Here is a 21,410-nt window from a genome sequence, read left to right as displayed (position 1 = left end):
CTACTTTAATGTTATAGCTTTGTTTTATTGTCCGATTAAGTGCGAATATCCCGTAGTTTATTCATCTTGAATGCAACAGTGTACGGTTAATAGTTTGCTCTTACGATATTACGACTGAAATTTGAATTTATGTTTAACTACAGGCCGCCCGACATCGTCCGCGTGGAAACCCTTCCCGTGTAAATCCAGATTCCTCAGGAACTCCCGGATAATATAGCCTATGTGTTTTCCTGGATCTTCAGCTATCGACATACAAAATTTTATTTGTAATCGATTCAGTAGTATTTTTGTGAAAGAGTAACTAACATCTGTACTTACATACTAACTTTTGCATTTATAATTTCAGTAGGACGTTTCAGACGATTTGATTTCTAGGTTACTAGAAATAATTATAGAATACAATAACAGCAATGGTGATAAATTAATGTGACAAGCAATAATTTTGGTTATGACATGTGTGATGATTTATGAAAATAGGTAGTGTTCTAGTAATCTAATTAGTTAGACATCATTTGTATGAAAGAAGCCGACTATACAGAAAAAGTTGTTCGCTAGTTTTTCTGTTATGAAAATTCACTTGAATATATCTAGTTGGGGTAGAATATAGACCTACATGCTTCAAAGAGCTTAGAGCACGCAAAGCCGAAGCTGTGTTTTTTCATTGGTCTTGTCGGTATCTGTCCCATCGAACTATGAGAGTAATGGAATAGATTGTGTATTCTTTTAGTAGATTTTACATTGTGCACACACTAAAATTGATAGAATACCAGCCAGAAGTAGAAATATAAAAGCTCAATAGAATGGGAACATTAATGCCACCACGCTACCCATCCTTTTGCTTGCCTGTGCAATTTGTTCGTATATTCGCGAACTCTAGCAAAAGGTATATTATTATTTCTTTCTTTATCATTATCCTTATCAATCATTCCCGAATGGATTCGTATGTACCAGGTAAACAGAAGGCGTAAGGAGGTTCACGATGTTCAGTCGATAAATCACTTTGTGTCAACATTCACACGTTCAGCGGTGTTCAATAAGAAAAGAGGCTTTTTTAGATATACTGAATCTTGATTAAAATGAATCGAGGTGTGGGTTAATGGTTTATATTCTTGAAGTTTATTGAATAGGGTTTTGAAAATCATTTATCAAACAAAATGCGTGATGAAAAGGTTTCATCGGTTTTTTTGTCTTGGAATCTACGAAGGGCTATGATTAATATTTTGTCTATGGAGTCTGTAAAAGTAGTTTAATACAAATAAATCTACACACTGATCAAAAAGCTTTTTTAACGGTGGCGGTTGTTCTTTCTTTCAAATTCTTTCGTAGGAGTCGACTAACGGAGAGTTAAAGAAATATTTTGTACATTTTTATGGTCTTTTAAGACAATTTTTTTGAGGTCCGATAGGCAGTCGCTCCTTGTAACATACTGGTATTCAGCCGCAACCGGTGAGACTGAAAGCCGTCTCCAACATACCTAGAAAAACTAGGCTGATTGATTGCCATTTATACATACATACATAATAACACGCTTTTTCCCAAGTAGGTCGGCAGAGGCCAAGAAAGCCACTTGGTGATGATCTTTACAAACTTCCCTTGCCCCATTCACATCCATACATCTTGTCATTTTGACATTTTTAATTTCACCTTTACTAATACTTCCAATTTTGAATCGAACTCCTCTCAAAAAAATCGACTAAATCAGTTTCAAGACGCACGTCGAGATGTTTGAACCAGTTAGCAATAACTCCCTCGACACGCACCAGGTGGCGCTACAAGCTCACTGCTCGCAAGTCACAATACACCGCGTCCTTCAGCAACGATTGTTTCATTTCCGATCCCGACGTGTGAGCTGTTATTACTTGTTCAAGGACTCTAGTGTTTAAGAACATGTAGATATATTGTTATGTAAGTTGTAAAGCCATATTGGAAATGATTCTTTCCTGGGTTAACCGAATTTAATAAGGAGTTCTTCCTTTTTTTGGAGTCAGTTCTCAATTTATCTGTGTTTTTTATGTTTGTAATCTCATAAATTTAAAATGGGCTTTCATATTTTTTTCAGTTTAAGAATTCGTCTTTTTATTGAAGCGTAATAATAAATAGGCCAAGAGATGCGATAAAGATACAATATAAATGAAAAAGTCTTTCAGTTTATTCAAAATTCTGATGAAACATGAGAAGACAGTAAACTTATAAACAAAAGTTAAACACCGCAAACACTTTCAACATGGTTTCTGTCATCAAAAGGCAAATGTAAAACGGGTAATTTTTACAAAATTCATACAAGCTTTTCGATAAAAAAAATAATGTACCATTCTACTTAAAAATGTACATAAGCATCACGATATCAGTCCACACCAGCTAAATTCCCCCTTTAACTATGCAAGCCACATACTATCTACTATACTGAAGGCAAACAAAGTTGTAATCACGTTAGAAGCCATAACGTAGTTAGTCGCGATATCTTCCACTCGATGTAGCTCACTCAAGTGCCAACTAACGACGGTATGAGCCGCAATCAATTCTCACCACGACGATCATTAGGTATTAGAACTATATTTTGCTAATGATTTTTAAAGAATGGGTTTTTTACTTCCTTCTTTTACAATACAGCTATATTTAAGAGCTGATATTTAAAGGATAAGTTTTGACCAGCTTATTTAAGGCTAACAATATACTGTGGGGTAGTATAAAGAACTATATTTTGCTAATGATTTTTTAAAGAATGGGTTTTTTACTTCCTTCTTTTACATTACAGCTATATTTTAGAGCTGATTTTTAAAGGACAAGTTTCGTCCAGCTTATTTAAGGTTTATTATACTGTGCGATAGTTTAACAAGTAAAATTCAAGGAAAGACGCATAATTAACAATTTAAAAGCACCCATCGTAAAGAGTTATCTTAATTTGTTGGCTATTGTTACACCAATTTGAAAGATCGCTTTGGCTAAAAGTCACGGATTTATCGTAAAACTAGGCATAAAGAACTCTAGATGTTGAGCCTTTTGGCATAGCATGGTATCACTTTAGAATACTTTGTTGTCAGAAAATTGACCAAAAAGACCCGGTTGAGCTTTAAAATCTAGCCCGGGATCTCAAGATCGGTCCTGCCTAGGAGGTCTAGTAATATTCAGAACTTTTGAAGTTTCGAGGCTGTTGTTCATTTATACATACCTATTAAGTTTTACTATTTCGTGTAGTTACCGTTGCAATTTCATTACGTCACATTGAACTTTATCTCCAGTAGCTCTATAATCTTCTGGTTTAATGAATTTTCCTAATTAATACATCCCCACTTCGTCCCCCCATAATCATATCCACTAATCCCTAATCTCTTAACAGTAGTTTACTAGGGGAATATAATCGAAAGGGTGTAATGTTATTTACCATTCGGCCAAATTACAATGTCTTCCGCGTCATGAACTCCTGGTAACTACTCCGACAGTTCATTAGAAGCATAGTTGACAAGTTGGAAAGCGCCCGTGACGTCATTACTAGCTAGAATGTTGTTTAGTTTTCAAGTATGCTCTTATATGGTTCTGACAGCCTGGTAGAGTGGGTTGACATTGTTTGTATTTTACATGTGCGTAATTGTTTTAGTTAGTTTGAATTTGTTAAGAGGCAATGTTTTAAGTTGAATAAGTTAGGTAATTTAACTTGTGCTACAAGTATTATATTTTCATAAATTATGACAACAAAATATGTTAAAAGTAATCATCTCGCATTGTTTTCATATATCAAATGATACTTTTCTTTACTATAATAGCCGTATTCAAGATATTTTTTAAATATTATTCCACCCACTTAAAAAACCTCACTGATTTCAGCAAATAGAACCGTTCAGTAAAAAAAAAAACATAACACATAAAGTGTATCATAATTGCTTAATACGAAAAATATTCCGTAATTAACCAATTATTTCTTCTTTAAGCTTTGTATCTTAGGGAGTGCCCTAAGATATAAAGCTTTCAATTGCATCCAGGAAAGCGACTTTAATGAAAACATATCAGTAATAACAATAGCCAGCACACCGTAACAAAAACACGCTCAAACAAAACAGAACCTTTTTAATTGTCAATATTGTCAAAAGTTCCACTTTACTTGTAAAGTTTCGAGATCATAACGAGGATACGGTGAGTACAAGTTGAGTGCAAGTTGGGTGCAAGTTAGGTGCAAGTTGGGTACAAGTTAGGTGCAAGTTTATTGAATGTCTTATTGTATGCGGTGCCAGTTTGCACCCTAGCACCCCTGTCGGAGGTGAATAATTTTGAAAGTTTCATGACTGGTATTGTAAGGCTTCAGTTTGGAAGTTGTTGAGGCGTTTTCTTTGAGTGTAGTATTTATTACAGTTAAAGTTAATATATACAAGTGCTCTTTATGAAAAAGTTGATGAGGGAATACTTGCGGACTTAGCTCAAACCTTAAAGGAAGAGTTATATTACAAGTATGTTAAAAACATAGTTTGATAGCGGCAGTAATGAAATGGTGTTTTGTTGGCATGGTATATTTTTTACTCAGCCCGTGTTACCACTGATATATTAAAATTCAAGTTTTGTTTTGCTTGCCGTCAAAGAACTCACGCCAGGCAACAACAAACATAGGCCAGGTTGTTATCAACGGATACGGTTAAGAGATTTTTTTTGTGTTCGGTTATTTGTCCTTATTCGGTTTTACTACAAAGTAACAACATATACACAGAATTACGTTTAATTTTATAAAAGTATCAATTTGATCATATAAAAAGGATCGATTCTGAAATCTATTTACATTGTCCATAACTTCTGAAAAAGACAACAGATCATTACCATAAAACCACCATTATATTTTTAAATCGTTATAACGAAACAAAACAGACAGGAAAAATTACAAAAAACATGTTGAATTAAACCTCTCGATGCATCAGGTGTTGTTGAACAACTTGCGCTAAAGTTGAGTCGTTTCACTCACAACTTGCCATACTTGTTTAATATATAGCCTTCTTGTAAACAACGCCTGTTATAAATTGAGGGTACTTTGTAAGTGAAACCGCGGGAATAATATATGTCTGTGAGTTTTGGGTGCAGTGGTTCAGAGTTAATTTGTTTAAAAGCGTTTTTTTGGAGTTGTTTTGATTGCTAGCCTGATTCTTCTTTAGCAGAAATAATTTTCTGTCCAATAGTGAGATTATATTCTATGATATTTAACTGACTTAGTTTTTATTATATTTATTTTAGATTTCAATTATATAAATAAAAGCTCTCAGTTCTATCTAGAACTAGTTTCCGACTTGATTCTGACTTCGTCTATGTGAAAAGGTTTTTCACGACAAGATCTATGTATTAGTATCCTATGTATTAATCTAAGTTTTAAACTAACCATTTATCAAATTTAATTATAATTCGTTGAGTGTTTTATCACAATCAGCAATTATTCGATATTGCCATTAACAACCTTGTAAAGATTATCAACTTAAAAAAATTGATACACGAATGTTTCCTCCAAGCACTATAGAACGAAAGTAGACCACACGAACAAACAATGCGACTGTAACCAAAGATTCTTACAAATTACTTCCTCAAAACTAAAACGAAACTAAAAAACTTAATCTAGACTCTATTTATTTCCAACTTTAGTATAAAGTAACGTGATCTCATTTCAATACTGCAGTAGGGATGTAATAGAACAAGTTTTAATTTCACCGCAGTTATATGTTCGAGAGCAGCTCGTGGCTTTGTTAACAACAGATTGCGGATCGATCTCTGAGGCTAAGTTACGCTTGACGAGGATGGTCTTTGGATGGGTGACCATCTTATACATATGAAGTTCCTCCGTGTCTCGTAAGGAATGTTAAATTGTAGGTCCCGGCTGTAATTATTCAAAGATCTTTGTCTGTCGTTACCATTAGTCAGAAGCTTGAAAATCTGACAATTACTCACAACGTCTTACCGAGGGGTACCGTGTTACCCAGGTAGCCGGGTTGTGGAGGTCAGATAGGCAGTCGCTCCATGTAAATTGCTGAACCCGGTGAGACTAGAAGCTAACTCCAACATAGTTGGAAGAAAGTCTAGGCTGGTTTATAGCAGGAACTGTAATAAACCAAGTTTTAATTTACCGCGCCTCAGTTGTATGTGCAGGGATATTACGTTTCTACGTTCTCTTATACGTATATAATGCAGCCAAGCATTATTCATTAAGGGTTTATGAGTTGTGGCGTCTGCTGCCACTATTTTCTTAAGATTATGTCACTGTATTTTAGGGAGAAATTTGACGGCAATTGCATTAAATATACATAATATTACAAGTTGTATTGCATTTAATTCCAAAAGCAGTATTTTGTGCATTTTATCAAGGTTGTATAATTGAGTTTGTCGTGAGGACTGATATGTTATATTTAGGACTAGCTGACCCGCGCAACTTCGCTTGCGTCACATAAGAGAGAATGGATCAAAATTTTCCACATTTTTGTAACATTTTTTACCGTTACTCTGCTCCTATTGGCCGTAGCGTGATGATATATAGCCTATAACCTTCCTCGACAAATGAGCTATCTAACACTGAAAGAATTTTTCAAATCGGACCAGTAGTTCCTGAGATTACCGCGTTCAAACAAACAAACAAACAAACAAACTCTTCAGCTTTATAATATTAAGTATAGATGGAGACAACTTAGTTGCAAACGCTGATTATGTTTTCGTGGGTTTTTTTAGCTCCACCAACGTTTAAACGAATTTTGCAATGTCCAGTCTGTAAAATATTTTAATTAATAGATTTCTATTGTATTACTATTGATTGTGATATCAATTTGCTGAAAAGTTATAAGTGAAATGAAATCTGCAAAATATATTGCAACGTTCATCAAATATCTTCTATAACACTTCAACAACCAACACGATTATTTATAAATTCTGCCCTATACACCAGATCCCAAACTGCACCTTAACCCGTTGTATTAAACGCTAAAATCTATTGCAATATTGATTCAGTAGAGTTTGTTCAAGCTAATGGTTTTCCAACAAGTATTCGTGTTGGTGTCTTGCGAATCTCGCGATACTGAGAATTGACTCGCTCAGCTTCGAAATAAGCTGGTCATGAATATTTATAGAATATTACTGATTTGCACCTGTTAGGTACTGGGGAATGCACGCTGCTATCTTTGTCAGAAATTGGTTTTAATATACTTTTGTGTATGGATTTTATCTTATGTCAACTAAACAGTAAATGATATAGATATAGGTCCTGGGTAGATAGTTTGGTCTTTAGAAACGCTTCAGAATTGTCGGATAATAAGTATATGGTAGCATTATCTGATACGAACTTCTTTGAATAACATGCATAATTCTGACAAAAAACTGATCACTAACTGTTCGAAAAATGGCTTGGAGAGTGATGATGCAATTGTGTTTTCAGGACCCCTTCTGCTTTTGTTATATCGTGAAGCAGAGTCGTGTAACCTACGTATGTTTAGGTTATTTCTGAAATCAAACCTACGACACCTGTAGCTCGATTCTCTACAACTATCAACTACCGACAACCGGTTAGCTATCGAGAAATGTAACACGAAAAGCTGTTTAGCGCCTCTACCGGGCTCCGTAGGAACTATTTTGGGAGTACATTTTAAATGTCAGGCTCTCGATACTTGACAGTACCGATTGTAGATAATAGCATGTTCCCATCTCAACCATCAAGTTCATTCAACTGTCACATAGCACTATTAGTAGTCACATAGCACCACTAGTTGTCACTAGTTGTCATAGTAAGCTGACAAGTGCGACCACAGCGCTTATAGTGAAGAGCCGTCAAGCCGTCACCGCGTGATCAATCGCTCTCCACTCACACTTGTGGCTATTCTGTTGTAAATGTAGCTTTATAATAACGTTTAAAATATTCTCGATTTGCACTAAACTACTAAGTTTTTGTCTCCTATGGCCGTAATTTGAGTTATACAACAAACTTAAAAGAGTTATTTTGGACAAGAATCATTCTCTGATAAATTCAGAAGGATTTTTTGTGAGTAACAATCCTTCTGAATTTACTAGTACTTACACTAGTAGTTAGTCTCGGAGTCGTTAGTCTGTACTACACACATACAATACATGTTCGTTTTTTTATTAATATCATATCCGTTTTCTTAACTATGTATGGTAACGGATGGATTGTTCTATGTAAAAAACATACATAAATTCATGCAAAAATGATTATTATAAATCTAAAACAGCATTTGTAGTAGTATAATATTTTTTACTATTTACATCATATATTGCCAAGAATCGTCATAATATTCATCACCATTCGTAAGGCATTTTTCACAGTACTCATGTAAAAAAACGTTCATAAAACAGCCCCAAGCGACCCTTTTCCTTGGAAGTATTTAACCAATTACAAGCGACTTTGACAAATGAGTGGACGATTGATTTCTCGCTATGACCCCGTTTATTAGGGGTTGAAATTTAACGATCTGCTTTTTCGTGTTGTTTTTCTGTTAATTGTGTTTTGTTAAGTGTTTTAAATGGGATTTTTTTAGGCTGAAAACGTGTAAATTCGTTAGCAAACGTTAGGCAAAGTTAGAGGGAGAGGTAGGTTATGTTTGCTGGTTGTATTTACTAAATATATGATTTTTAAACGAGAACTACATTGTAATGTTTTAGCTTGTTGTCAAAGTGAAAAGCATCGCTTTCATAGATAATTATCTTTAAATAATGCAATGGGTATACTCTATTTTAAAGAGGCATCGATCATAAATATAATACAAAACATTTAAGAGTAACTAGTAATATTTATTTTTACATTGAAATGAAAAATATAGTCAATTTTTAAATGAGTAGTTACCATTTTTTAAACCTACTAATTTCATAGCATTTTAACAACAAAACATAATTTTATCATTATTGTTTAATATAATATGTAAAAAACTGAAGATATTGATCTTGATATCGAGTTATTTTTGTTTCAGAAGCATCTGATAAAAAAATATTCGGATTTCATTATTCATAATTACATCTACTCCATATTATTGTAATTTCAAATTAATATAATTACAATATTAATATAGTAATATTGATCATAATAGTATAATTACATTCCAGCCTACTAATACGGTCAATACAATTAGCGGCGACGCGTTTGTAGTCAGCATACTAATTTGCAATCACGATTCACCTGCAATTCGGTTACCCCGCGTTATTGACTTATAGGATTGATGGACATTGTGATATATGGAAATATGTTTTGTTGTTGTTTGTTGTGTGATAGGTCGATAATGATGGTCATCGCTGGTATGGTAATCGCTTATTGTATGTTAAAAACCTCTTATTTCTCATAGTGGCGTAATGTGGTATCTGCTTACCTCTGGGGGAAGAAGGAACGGGATTTTATGTATTTATGTATATGTTACTGTAAAAGCCCGACCTGTGGCAAATCCTAAGATTTTCCGGTAAAACCTAAGATTTACCAACTCCCAATGGTAAAAGTCCGAACAAGCCAGAGTTTAAAAACTATGTTACGATACATAAAAAAATCCTCCTTCATAACTATGTTTATAACTATTTCACGGTATAATTATATACTGTGACATAGTTATAAAGAAGGAGTTTTGGGCACAGCGACATGGGTAGGTTAGGTTAGAAGGCTAAGGTGGGAGCGAGCGAAGCGAAGCTCCCACCTTAGTCTTCGTGGTTATTTTTTTTTAACCACCCAGGAGGAGGAGCCCCGCGAAGCGGGGCTCCGGCGACATCTCGTCATCATCAAGTGAGTATAGGTAAAAGTTCGAATTAAAAGAATTGTTCGGATTTTACCGTTGCGAGTTGGTAAATCTTAGGTTATACCGGAAAATCTTAGGATTTACCATCGTTCGGGCTTTTACAGTAACATATATACCTTATACCTATTACCAAGGAAAGTTGACGTCAATCAAGCGGCTGGTTGTAAAAATATCAGCCAAATCCCCTTTACACAATTTTTGAGACAAAAACCGAATGGAAGTTAAATTCACTTTCTGAGATAATATCTATCGCTGCTTCCGTGTAATAAGGTTTACTACCAAATACGGGGTACATATCCAAAGTTCAGATTAGTGTGACGGACATATAAATATAAATAAAAAAACCCAATAACACTTTACTCTACTCAGAAATCGAACTCGAGACCTACACCATAAACACAGCTTCTACTTGTACCTATTAAAATTACCTTTTAACATCTCCAATACAACCTCCCAACCTAAAAAAAGCATAAAGAAATAACATTGTCACTACTTATTTATTTAGAAATTAACAACATTACAGATTATTCCAATCCGTTGTACATTCAAGGTGATTAAAACTACCAATTACATTTTACCACAACAAGGACGAACCCTTTCACCAGCCACAAGCGCCTAACGACACGTATTCTTATAACTAAGTCTTTTTAATTAAATCTCTCGTATTTAATCCCAAGCTTTGTACAAACTCTACAATTAATTTTACTCTGGTTTATTTTGAGACGTTTTTCTTAGCATTGTCGGTTTACTTATGAATGAAATATTGTCTTAAATTAGCCAGCAATTAGCGTTGTTTATTTTTATAATAACAATTAAATCGACGGTAAAAGGAAAAGAAAGGACTTTTGATGTTTTTATTGTTGAGCTTTATGAAATGCGGTAAATGTTTAGGTGAAAACGATTATTCCGGTTGTTGTTATAATGCACTTAGTTCGACTGAAGCATAGTATAAAGTCGAAGTAAATCAGACAACGCTTAAGTTAATTAAGCTGCATTGACTAACTAATAGTTGAAATAATTCATAATGGAATATCAGAGAACAAAAATAACTTATTTTTATTCAACAAATGACTATGCAGTATTTCTTCTCATACGAGATTTATTTAGTTACACCTAAATATAGTACATAGAGCCCCTTTTAACACGTTATATTTTCGAGCCATGATTGCGAGTGAAGCCGGATGCGGAAGTAAGTATCGATAAGACGTTAGCTTCGTCATTTTCCATCTTGATCAGTAAAGTTTTTAATGGATCGGCTTTCATCGCTGAGCCCTCTGTGTTGTATCAACCAAGTGGTTTACTTATCAAGCTTGTGAAAATATAGATTATTGTATTTTTTCTTGTAAATATAGAGAGTATTGGATATTGTATTTTTTCAAAGGAATTGTATGGAAAGACCTCCTTTGCTAGATATATTTAATGAACAATTGAAAAAACTGGAAAGCTACGTAATTCGTTTGTAACTACCACTATAATAAAATTCTGTAAGAAGTATTCAATTTCTTTCACCCAGATTGTAGTTATAGTTAGTATTTTAAACTTAAGTGTTTTTATATTTTTGCTCTTGCATTTTACCGACAATATTTATAATTAATTTTACCATCCATGTCCGAAAAAAGTAACCATGTTAATCTATATCATATTTTTATTCAAAAACTAGCTGTCCAGCGCCGCTCCTTACGTTTGTCTCGTTGTGATTTTCTCTCCATTAAAACCATATCTTAAGGACAATTTGACAACAACAATAAGTCGAAGTAAGATAAAGTAAACAAATAACTTGTAACGTAGTCTTCTTCCTTTCACAAGAAACTAAACACTGCACCATCATAACCCAATTACGTAATACTTCCGCCTAATCATGAGCAGGAAACATGCGCCCCCATACTATAGTTATGTATATCATTATTACATACCCTTAAATACCGTCGGTATATTGCAACAGATTAATCATCCTAAATAATGAGTTTAGCTTGTCCTTGCAACTTTCGTTAAGTCATTGTCATCCATCTAATGGCCGGGAACATACACCCTCCGTATTGTCGAATATTAGGTATATCAGTATATTATATTAGGTCGAAGGAGCTCGTGGCTTAGTTAACGACAGCCGCGCGGATCGATCTCTGAGGTAAAGCCATGCTTGCCGAGGTTGATCTGTGGATGGGTGACCATCTTACACATATCGAATTCCTCCGTGTTTCGGAAGGCACGTAAAATTGTGGGTCTCGGCTGTCATTTTCAAAGATCTTTGACAGTCGTTAACACACAGACAGTCAGAAGCTTGAAAGTCTGACAACCAGTCTTGCCGAAGGGGTGTTATATCCCAGGTAACTGGGTTGTGGAGGTAAAAAAAAGGTATATGACGTCACTTGAATCTTTCTTACTGGGGATATCGTCTATTTGAAAATTTCTTGCGATCTTTCGTAATTTCCGTCATAAAATGTAGACGTTTATTCATATTTTTTAACACATTACTGTCTGATGAGAGCGAGGCGAGGGTCACCTCCTGGAATAAAGGAGAATCCTACTTTTCTGGTAAAACGTTTTATACATATAAATGGACTATCTAAGTAGTTTTTTGTTTTTGTTCATTTCTTGTAAATAAACTTGTCCGCTGCTATATTAAACTTTATTATCATCAAAAACCTTCGCATGTATAATTAAATAAGAAAATGTAATATATAGCGTGATAGGCAGACAGATGCGCCGGTCATGACTGTTGTGTACCTAACACCCTGTATTAAGAGAAGGGCTAAGATATATAGCAGGTAAAACCGCAAGAAAAACTTATAGTGTAAACAAAAAGACTTGTATTTCAAGATAAAATTTCAATTTGTAATATTCTCGGTTACCGATCGGACTAGGGTCACATGAATATTGCAGAGGTTAAAAGTAAATATTGGAAAGTTTCCGTTCGACCTGCAAGTTTCAATCGTTATTCCGATACTTTTTACTTTTCTTCGAGTTAGTAGTTTTATTTAGTTAAAGTGTAGAAGAATCTTTTCATTTAATTTCTTATTTAATTAAAGTAATGTTTTTTTTTATAAAAAAAAGTGCTTTTGATAACTATTTGGGGTTCTAAAAAAAGGTTGTCTCATTTGGTGTTGGTATAAAAAACTACTATCAATTTGTAGTAAAGTTGTTTTAAAATCCCATTTTTCAATTTAGAAAAGCAGTAAAGCTTTGGCGCTTAGAGAAAGCCATTTTTCTTGATTAAAAGTAAATGTGTGTGAAATAAATTAAGGCTATTCATTTTAGGTCTATTACACTTAATTTAAAAATTCAAAGCACTTTTTTCAGTACTTTTAGTATTTTAATTCAATTAAACATAACGACGTAGGTTGGAATACAGGCATCATCCAATATATTATGTAGGTACGTTGTTTAATATGAATTATAATAATAATATAATTACAATCTCGACTTTCAAACAAATAATTAATCTTATAATATTCAGGGCTAAAAGTTTCGTTTCATTTAATATCACAAAGACTATTTAAAGAACTCAGCCATTTATTATACATCACCACATGAACATCAACTTTTTAAAATATTTGCTCAAAAATTCTAGAAATTTCGATGAAAGAATGACAAAAGTTCTTTCATTAAGTATAAAATATTGTTGGAGTTTTAAAATAATATTCAAGCTTGGCATATAAATATGTCCCACGACATATGTTGGCGACATGTCAAGTAAAGTCGAGCGACCGCCGAACATTTCTGGCGACATTGCGCAACTTTTGCTAGTACCAACGGCCATGTTGAGCGAAGTCCGGCAACTTCACACAACGTCGCTGATGTCTCGTGTCGCAGGACTTTGTTCCCTATCGTATCCCTAGTCTAATGAATTTATATAGTAAGTCGGGAAAAAGTCTTTTCGCATTATAGTATGTATGAACTTGTAATAAAATCATTTCTCTACACAAAAAAGCTCGATATTTGGGTACCTCACGGGCTCACTGAAAAAAACCTAATGTACCGTGTACTCATTTGAGATTCTTGAAGCCAAAGAGATTTTATTACAATTTCATACATACTATAATGCGAAAAGACTTTTTCCCCGACCAAATACATACATTAAATCACGCCTTTTTTCCGTAGTGGCAAGCAGAGACCAAAGAACGCCACTTGGTACGATCCTTACAAACTTCCCTTGACATTCAAAAAAATTTAGTTTCAGTTTATAAAAATAAGATTAATAATTTTTTTGGGCACCTGTTTAGCTGAACTTGTATTATAATAAGGCATTAAGAAAGTTAAGTTCAAGTTTTGTTTATATGAAAAAAGTTGTCTTGAAAGTTAATATTTATTGAAATTCTATTTTCGCAGCCTTGCTTTTAATCCTGCTTATGACCTATGGTGTCTAAGTTTTTACATAATTATTATGTTTTGTTGTTAATACTTTTATAAATATTAGCACAAAATGCTACAAAAAATAAGATTACTAATTGCTGTCTGCAATTTTTTTGGTTGTTTTCTTTTGTGTTATAAACAAATACGAAAGATCGCATTTACAAACATTTACCACACAAATCTTTGTTTAGTAAAACCAAAGAAAGAACGTATCAGTAATACGTATAAGCCATTATATTCTTAATATCACATATAAGGTTATATTCCGCTGTGTTATTGGTTTAAATGTAATACAACGAGCGCATCAGCTGGCACAAATGAACCGCCATATTTCTTATCTTCCTCGCAACTCTTTTGAGAAAAGATGCGTGCATTTTTGAGACGGAATTTTTATGCATTACATTTTATGAAGCATTTTAAAGTGAAAAACATAACGTAATAAGTTTTCATTGAAAAAAACTGATAAACCTACGTTCGAAATAAATATATTATTATACACATAATGTAATTAAATGCAAATGTAAATTCCGAAAATCATTTTTTTAATTTTTTTTCGTGATTCCGGTGATTATCTCCTAAACATTTACATAGTCAGAAATTTTCTTTATTGCTTTTAATAATGCGAATTTATGGATACCAAAGATTGATGACTGAAAAACATATATACTTACTGACTTAATTTACTAAGTTATAATACTAATAATAATTTTTTTTTTTTTTTTTTTTTTTTTTTTTTTTTTTTTTTTTTTTTTTTTAATAACTTACCAGACAAATCTTTGGCTTTTTCTAAATTCACTACTTTGGCTCCTAATTTGAAAATTATGCAACAAAACTCTCTTCGCCTCCTTGGGTCCCCTATTTTAGAAGACGGTTTTGAACCTTTTATAGAGGAAAAAATTCAAAATTTTAATGAAATTTCGGAACGCCTCATCAAAATTAATATTCATTCTGCATTTACTATCATTCGGTTTTGTCTTTTCGTCCCAAAATTTACACATGCCCTTAGAGCTTCGCCTTTTTGGAAAATCTCGGTTCCACTTCTCAAAATTGATGATATCATTAGAAATACACTCACCAAAATTCTCAATGTGGCCTTGGACGACCGTGCATGGCTTCAGGCTTCCTTGCCTATTCGTTTAGGAGGCCTCGGCGTCCGCAAAATTTCAGATGTTAGTTTGCCTGCGTTCCTGTCCTCGGTCCACGGCACGGAAGAATTGACCAGGAAAATTTTAGCTCCTACACTGGTTAATTCTGAAGTGTCGTGTAAGACCGATGCCATGAACGCCCGGAAAATGGCCGCTCCAAACACGGATTTACCTCGAAACTTGTTCTCTCAGAGACAGTGGGACGCGCCGCTCAGCAGTTTGATTAAGGAAAATATTTTATTAACATCTTCCACTTCTGCTGAGCGTGCTCGCCTTCTGGCTGTGGGAGAATGGGAATCGGGGCTTTGGCTTCAGGCTCTCCCTTCATTTAACGTAGGTACCATGCTCGATGATACCACGTTCCGCATCGCCACATGTCTTCGTTTAGGAGCCTCGTGTGTTTCTCCGCATCGTTGTCACTGCGGGGAAGCTGTCGGCGAGCTCGGGCACCATGGTCTATCATGTAATAAGAGTGCGGGTCGTTTCCCGCGTCACGCCCACCTAAACGACATAATTCGCCGGTCTCTTGCCACCGCGGGTGTTCCAGCTCTATTAGAACCCAATGGGCTGGCGCGCGACGATGGGAAGAGGCCGGACGGTATGTCGTTGTTGCCTTGGAGTATGGGCAGGCCCTTGGTTTGGGATGCAACCTGTGTCGACACCTTGGCGCCTTCCCATATTCCAGGTACGGTGGGCATTGCGGGCGCTGCTGCCGCATCAGCAGAAAACCTCAAGCGGCGCAAATATAGTAACATTATCGGTAATTACGTATTTGTGCCGTTTGGGGTTGAAACCTTGGGACCGTGGGGCCCGAGTGCTCGTAGTCTCTACCGAGAGATTGCGAAGCGTCTCGTCGATGCTACGCGTGACCAGAATGCTGGCCTTTACTTTGGTCAAAGAATTAGCATTGCCATCCAACGTGGCAATGCTGCCAGCATTCTGGGTACGTTACCAGTCGACGATGGTGAGGAGAAATTCTACGACGCGTGACGCACTCCTTTTGTATCCATATTTTATATTGTAAATATATTGTATAATTGTAAATATTTTGTTTTTTTAAATTATTTCTAGTTTAGTTTAGTTTTTAAAAGTTACTTATAGTTAAGTTTTATTGTAATAAATTTCTGTACATAAGTTATAATACAAGGTAAATCCGATTAGTCTTTTCAAATGACCGCAAGAATCTCGGTGATAATTTCTTGACTTTCCTTCCAAGTTTGTGAAACTGTTTCCTAATTAATAAGGCCATTGACGAATCCTCTTTTTCTTTTACCCTCATTACAGATACGTGTATGAAAGTTGTATCTGAATAATGGTACCAATTACGTACAAATAATATTTGCTAACTTGTTTTATTACTGTAGTTATATGTTAGGGAACTCATTATTTGTAGATTGTTCTTCTTCGCTCTGATTAAATACTTTGTGAATGTAGTATATTAATTATAAATTGTTCGTAGCCAAGTGATTATTAACTTAATGGTGTGCGGTAAACTACAGGAAATAGGGCTCTAAACCTGTAGAAACTGAAAAGAAATATTCCGTTATGTGCCGATATCAAAAGTGGTTTATTTTTATTATTGACTATATCATTGTAATAGAATCGTTAAGTATTAAATTGTCTAGCAATTAAGAAAGTAGGTATATACCTAAGTATCAACTGCACCAACGTCTTTGTGAAAATCTTTCAAGTTTAACATAGCAGTAAAAAAGTTTATTACATAATTGAAAACTCAAATAATTAAAAATATCTTTATTTTGTTCCAGGTCTCGCGAGTGAACCGTGAAGATAATGGTACTTATGTGACATCAAGTGCGTGTGTTAGTGGTAGTGACATCTAGCAGTAGTTGTTGACAACAACACAACATGGCCGACCCTGATGCGTTCGATGACGAGGTAATTTTTATTTGTTTTATTTCATTAACACTACATACAAAACAAAGTCTGTCTTTTTGTTTGCAATAAACTAAAAATGTTGCCCCGTATAGACAGACCTATAAATTCATGTGAAAGGTTTTAATGTACAAAATTATAATATCATGACTAGATAAAATGTTTGAAGAATTGTGGTGATGATTATTAAAGAAGTTGACAAAATCGTCAATTGGGTGAACAGAAAAATGTCTGAAGAAACCGCATGTTATATTTTTAAAAACATATAGGTATTTTGTGTGTCTCGAAAATAAGGTGCATAATTACAGCACATAGCCCGAAAATAATTTTCAGCAACATGTTTTCCCGGAAAAATTATCGCTAAAATAATTTTACAGTCTCATGATCGAAATATAATTTAACCTCGTATATAAATAAAAAAGTTATTTGAGTAAAACTACATTGGAAATATAAAATAAATTCAAATAGCTCGCTTCAAAAAAATATAACTTTATTTTTAGTCCAACTAATTCAGTGAACCGTGGAACTATAGCACTTAAAAAAATACATTTAACATTTTTCATATCGGCAACACACGAAAAAATTGTGTTCTAAATTCGAAAATGCGTCAATTAAAAATATATTGGTGGAGCGGCAACTGGGTACCGTCGAATTTAATACTGAATTTTTTATACCATTTTCTTCAAAATGGTTGTCATTTTTTCTCTGTTCGAATTTTATTTATATTTGCCTTTAAACGTTGATTGTGTACTTGTTCAGAGTTGACAAGTGACAAATAAACGTGACGAGGTAGTAAACAGGACGATATTTTCACGAATTTATTTTATTTATAGATAGCCAGCAGAGAACACTTTTCACTCCCGCATTTAAGTTCTTTTAAATTTATTTATTTTTTTATGCGAAGTTAGTGTGGTAGAAATTACTATTACTTATTCGAACGGTAAAAAAAACAGCGTGATTATACCTTGCATGTCTTTTAGCAGTTTTAGCCAGGGCCAGCATGGTGGCTACAAGACCAAGCTTTTCGGGTCTTCTCATACCAGAAAGAGACCTTTAACCAGCAGTGGCCCAGTTGAGAAAAAAATAAAAAAATTACCCCATCTTCAATTGGTCGTTATTTTATATTTCGTCGACTACAAACACTCAGTTTGTATTGATTGTACCATTACATAATAATGTAATGATATTTTTGTTCCGCACGCGATCATGATAACCAATTTATAGAAACCATTGTTTTAATGGTTCGACATCATTTCCTTTATTATTGTGTTTATGTTACAGTTACCGTGAAATGTACTGATAATTGCTTTGTAATAAAAGTACTATTGATGAAAAGTTTAAAGCTTTTCATATAATTTAATGGCTGTTGAGTTAATGTAATTTTGTACTTTCTTTACATTTCCTAATAATTTCAACTTCGACGCAATGCAAAGTATGGTCTTAGCGCAAAAGAAGTGATTTCCTTAAGCTTTTTAACGTGCAAGGAGGATTTCTGTAAGTTTCAATACGATTGTTTTGTTATCACAATCAGTGTTAATCAGTCGTTAATTGTCTTATAACAGAAATTTGTAAGCTCTTGGTCACTACACGCTATAATGAGACCCTTTAAACTTTTAACAATCATAAAATCACAAATTGATTTATAAATTGTCACACACACACACCACAAAATTGACCTAAAAACCCCGTTATTCCCAATAGTGCGTTATATCGCAATACTTTATTTCTAAACACGAAACTATTTGATAGTCCGAACTCCGCAAAAAATTTACGTCGACAGCAACCCCCATATTTTATAGATCGAATACAGAGAGGTTTTTACCGAATATGTGGAAATGATCGGCCCATGTTCTGATTTTATTCACGTTTAAACGAACGAATGATTTATTGTGTTTTGAAATAAAATACGAATAGTGAATTGTGGATCAAATATTTGTTTAGATTCATTAAAATATAACTAAGAATTTAGGAATTAGAGTGTAATCGGACAACTACATTGCTGTTTTAAATACAGGGTTCATTCCTTTCGCTCATCTATACCAGTCGATTTAATCAATCAAAACTTCATAATTTTCGATTGATATTGATTGTAAATTGATTAGAATTTATCGTTATTTTACCTACTGTTCTTAAGGTTTTGCTTGACTCTTCTATAATAGTAAAAAACTTACAATAAAAAAAGTATTTTTGAAATCGTACCATCAATTTCTTAACTAAATAGAAGAAGAAATATCCATAACATATCTAAGATTTTGCCCCCTTACCTAGATTTTTTCAACAAACAAACCATGGCAAAAAACCCCATAACAAATTAAAGTTCCTACACACCGTGGTGTGACGCGGTGTGTCTACACAAAACTCATGCAAAGCGTGCCAACTTTTACAAAGCAAGTTTAATTCCCACTCGTTTTAATTGTCCCACCTCAAAGCCTACACACTCGCTCTATGTATGAAACACTGATGTATGAAACACGGATGTATGAAATACGGCTGTATGAAATAGAAATGGTATAGAACTCTCACCACTATGATCGGATTTGTTTGATTGCCGATTGATTTTTGCACTAAAAATTTCGATAGTGCAGATGGGGATCGTATTGTCACCCAGGTAAATGGGTTGTGGAGGTTCGATAGGCAGTCGGTCTATGGTAAATACTGCCTTTCAGTTGTTTCCGTTGATACTGGAAGCTGACTCCAACATAGTTGGAAGAAAGGAGAGGCATAATTATGATGATGAAGGTAGATTAATTTAAAACCGATTTCTATTTTGATCCATGGAGTTCATTACCACAGCAGGTGTAGCACTCTAAGAAAAAAATAGAGCTGTTATACCACCGACTTCGAATTTATGATCGATTTTACACCTACAGATCTGACTCGGATGATAAATTATAGTTTTCTTATTAATAACTGTTGATGAGCAGTTAGGAAGCAAAAATCCAAAGCTCCTAGTACCGGTAACTACAAAATTGTACAATAGATTGAAAGAAAGCAGTAGAACAAAAAGATAAAACAACTAGCTCGTATAAAAAAGTTACAGTTACCGATTTCATCTCCAAAAGTTTCAACTACTGATTAGTTTTCCACCGAGAAATTGAATTTATAATTCAACCAACTCCTATTTTGCTTAATCCGGTAACATCACTAGCTAAAACCATACATGTATGAATGTAAAGTGTATGTATGAAATCATACATGTATGATACAGGCGGGAACAGCCATTGTTGAACGTTTGTGATTGTGAAACGGAGAATGAATTAGCTTTGTTGGCTTTGAAGTGTAATATTACGTTTTTGGGTTAGTTTTGAACGTTTGAATATAACGTATCATGTATTTATGCAAATTTCGTACAGATGAGTGTCTATGCTTGGGCGACTTTTGTTTGGGCTTTAAATTTAACCCATTAATGTCCCACTGCTGGGCAAGGGCCTCCTCCTGTAATGAGGGAGGGGTAAGGCGTTGTTTGGGCTTTAGATAGGTAGATATTATTATTTGCAAGTCCACACTTAAGTGATTTCCTTCCAAAAATGAAGTCCTCATTCATAGAATCCAGTAAGTATAAATACAATATTGTTTGTGAATCAATACTGTTTATTTATCCTTTTTTTGACGTCAAAACTGCTTGAAATTAAATTCTGTAGGGTATTAGATATTATTTCAATTTCAGAGTAGAACATAGGTTACTATTTAGAAACAACACAGGCAGAGTTCATACTACGTTTCATTAAAGTGAAATTTAATAAGGGGACTTTGCTTAAATAAAAAGAACGATTTTCAAGGAAAGCAGGAAGGCACCTAATAAGCATGCAGTTAAAACTTCTACCAAGAAACAACTTTATACCTACGAGTATTATGTTCTATACCCAGAGTTGAATCCCACCAACGTTTTACCGGTAAAACCAATTAGTACAGAATTTAATTTCTCCAAGAACTACCAGTCTCATGCGGAACATTTTCTTTAGAAATCTTTTGAAATCGTTTCCAAACTAATTTCTTTTGTAGTACGCTACCTCTGAGACCTGCGTACTCTGACATGCTTAAGCGATCCAAGTTCTACAGAGAGAGAAGGACAGAGCTATACTGCATGTATAACGCTGTCCCTTTCTTCACCAAGTCGAGTACGACTCCGTTGTAATGAAATGTTGGCAACTGGCCGCTTGTTACGTAGTTCAAAAAGGTATTAATTAAAACACCTTTTTAAGTTACACAAGTACCTTTTGATGCTGGCAACTGAATTCTGTTCTTGTGTAAAAATGCTGTAATAGGTGTCAGGGAAAAAAATAGAATAAAA

General features: G+C 34.3%; 1 protein-coding gene across 3 annotated transcripts in view; it reads left to right on the top strand.

Moving 5' to 3' along the window:
• Dpp10 (Dipeptidyl peptidase 10) overlaps positions 1 to 21,410 on the top strand; it is a 199,759-nt gene that overhangs the window by 25,545 nt on the left and 152,804 nt on the right. For all 3 annotated transcript variants that reach the window (XR_012960016.1, XM_076129312.1, XM_076129311.1), the window contains exon 2: positions 16,993 to 17,122. Coding sequence is in view for 2 of the 3 variants with exons in the window: in XM_076129312.1 (XP_075985427.1) it covers positions 17,093 to 17,122 (30 nt within the window). In the remaining variant the exon portion in view is untranslated. The remainder of the gene's footprint in view (positions 1 to 16,992; positions 17,123 to 21,410) is intronic.

This window comes from Anticarsia gemmatalis, chromosome 22 (genome assembly GCF_050436995.1).
Source record: "Anticarsia gemmatalis isolate Benzon Research Colony breed Stoneville strain chromosome 22, ilAntGemm2 primary, whole genome shotgun sequence".
In the NCBI taxonomy this organism is placed as follows: domain Eukaryota; kingdom Metazoa; phylum Arthropoda; class Insecta; order Lepidoptera; family Erebidae; genus Anticarsia; species Anticarsia gemmatalis.
This window is presented reverse-complemented; position numbering and strand designations above follow the sequence as displayed.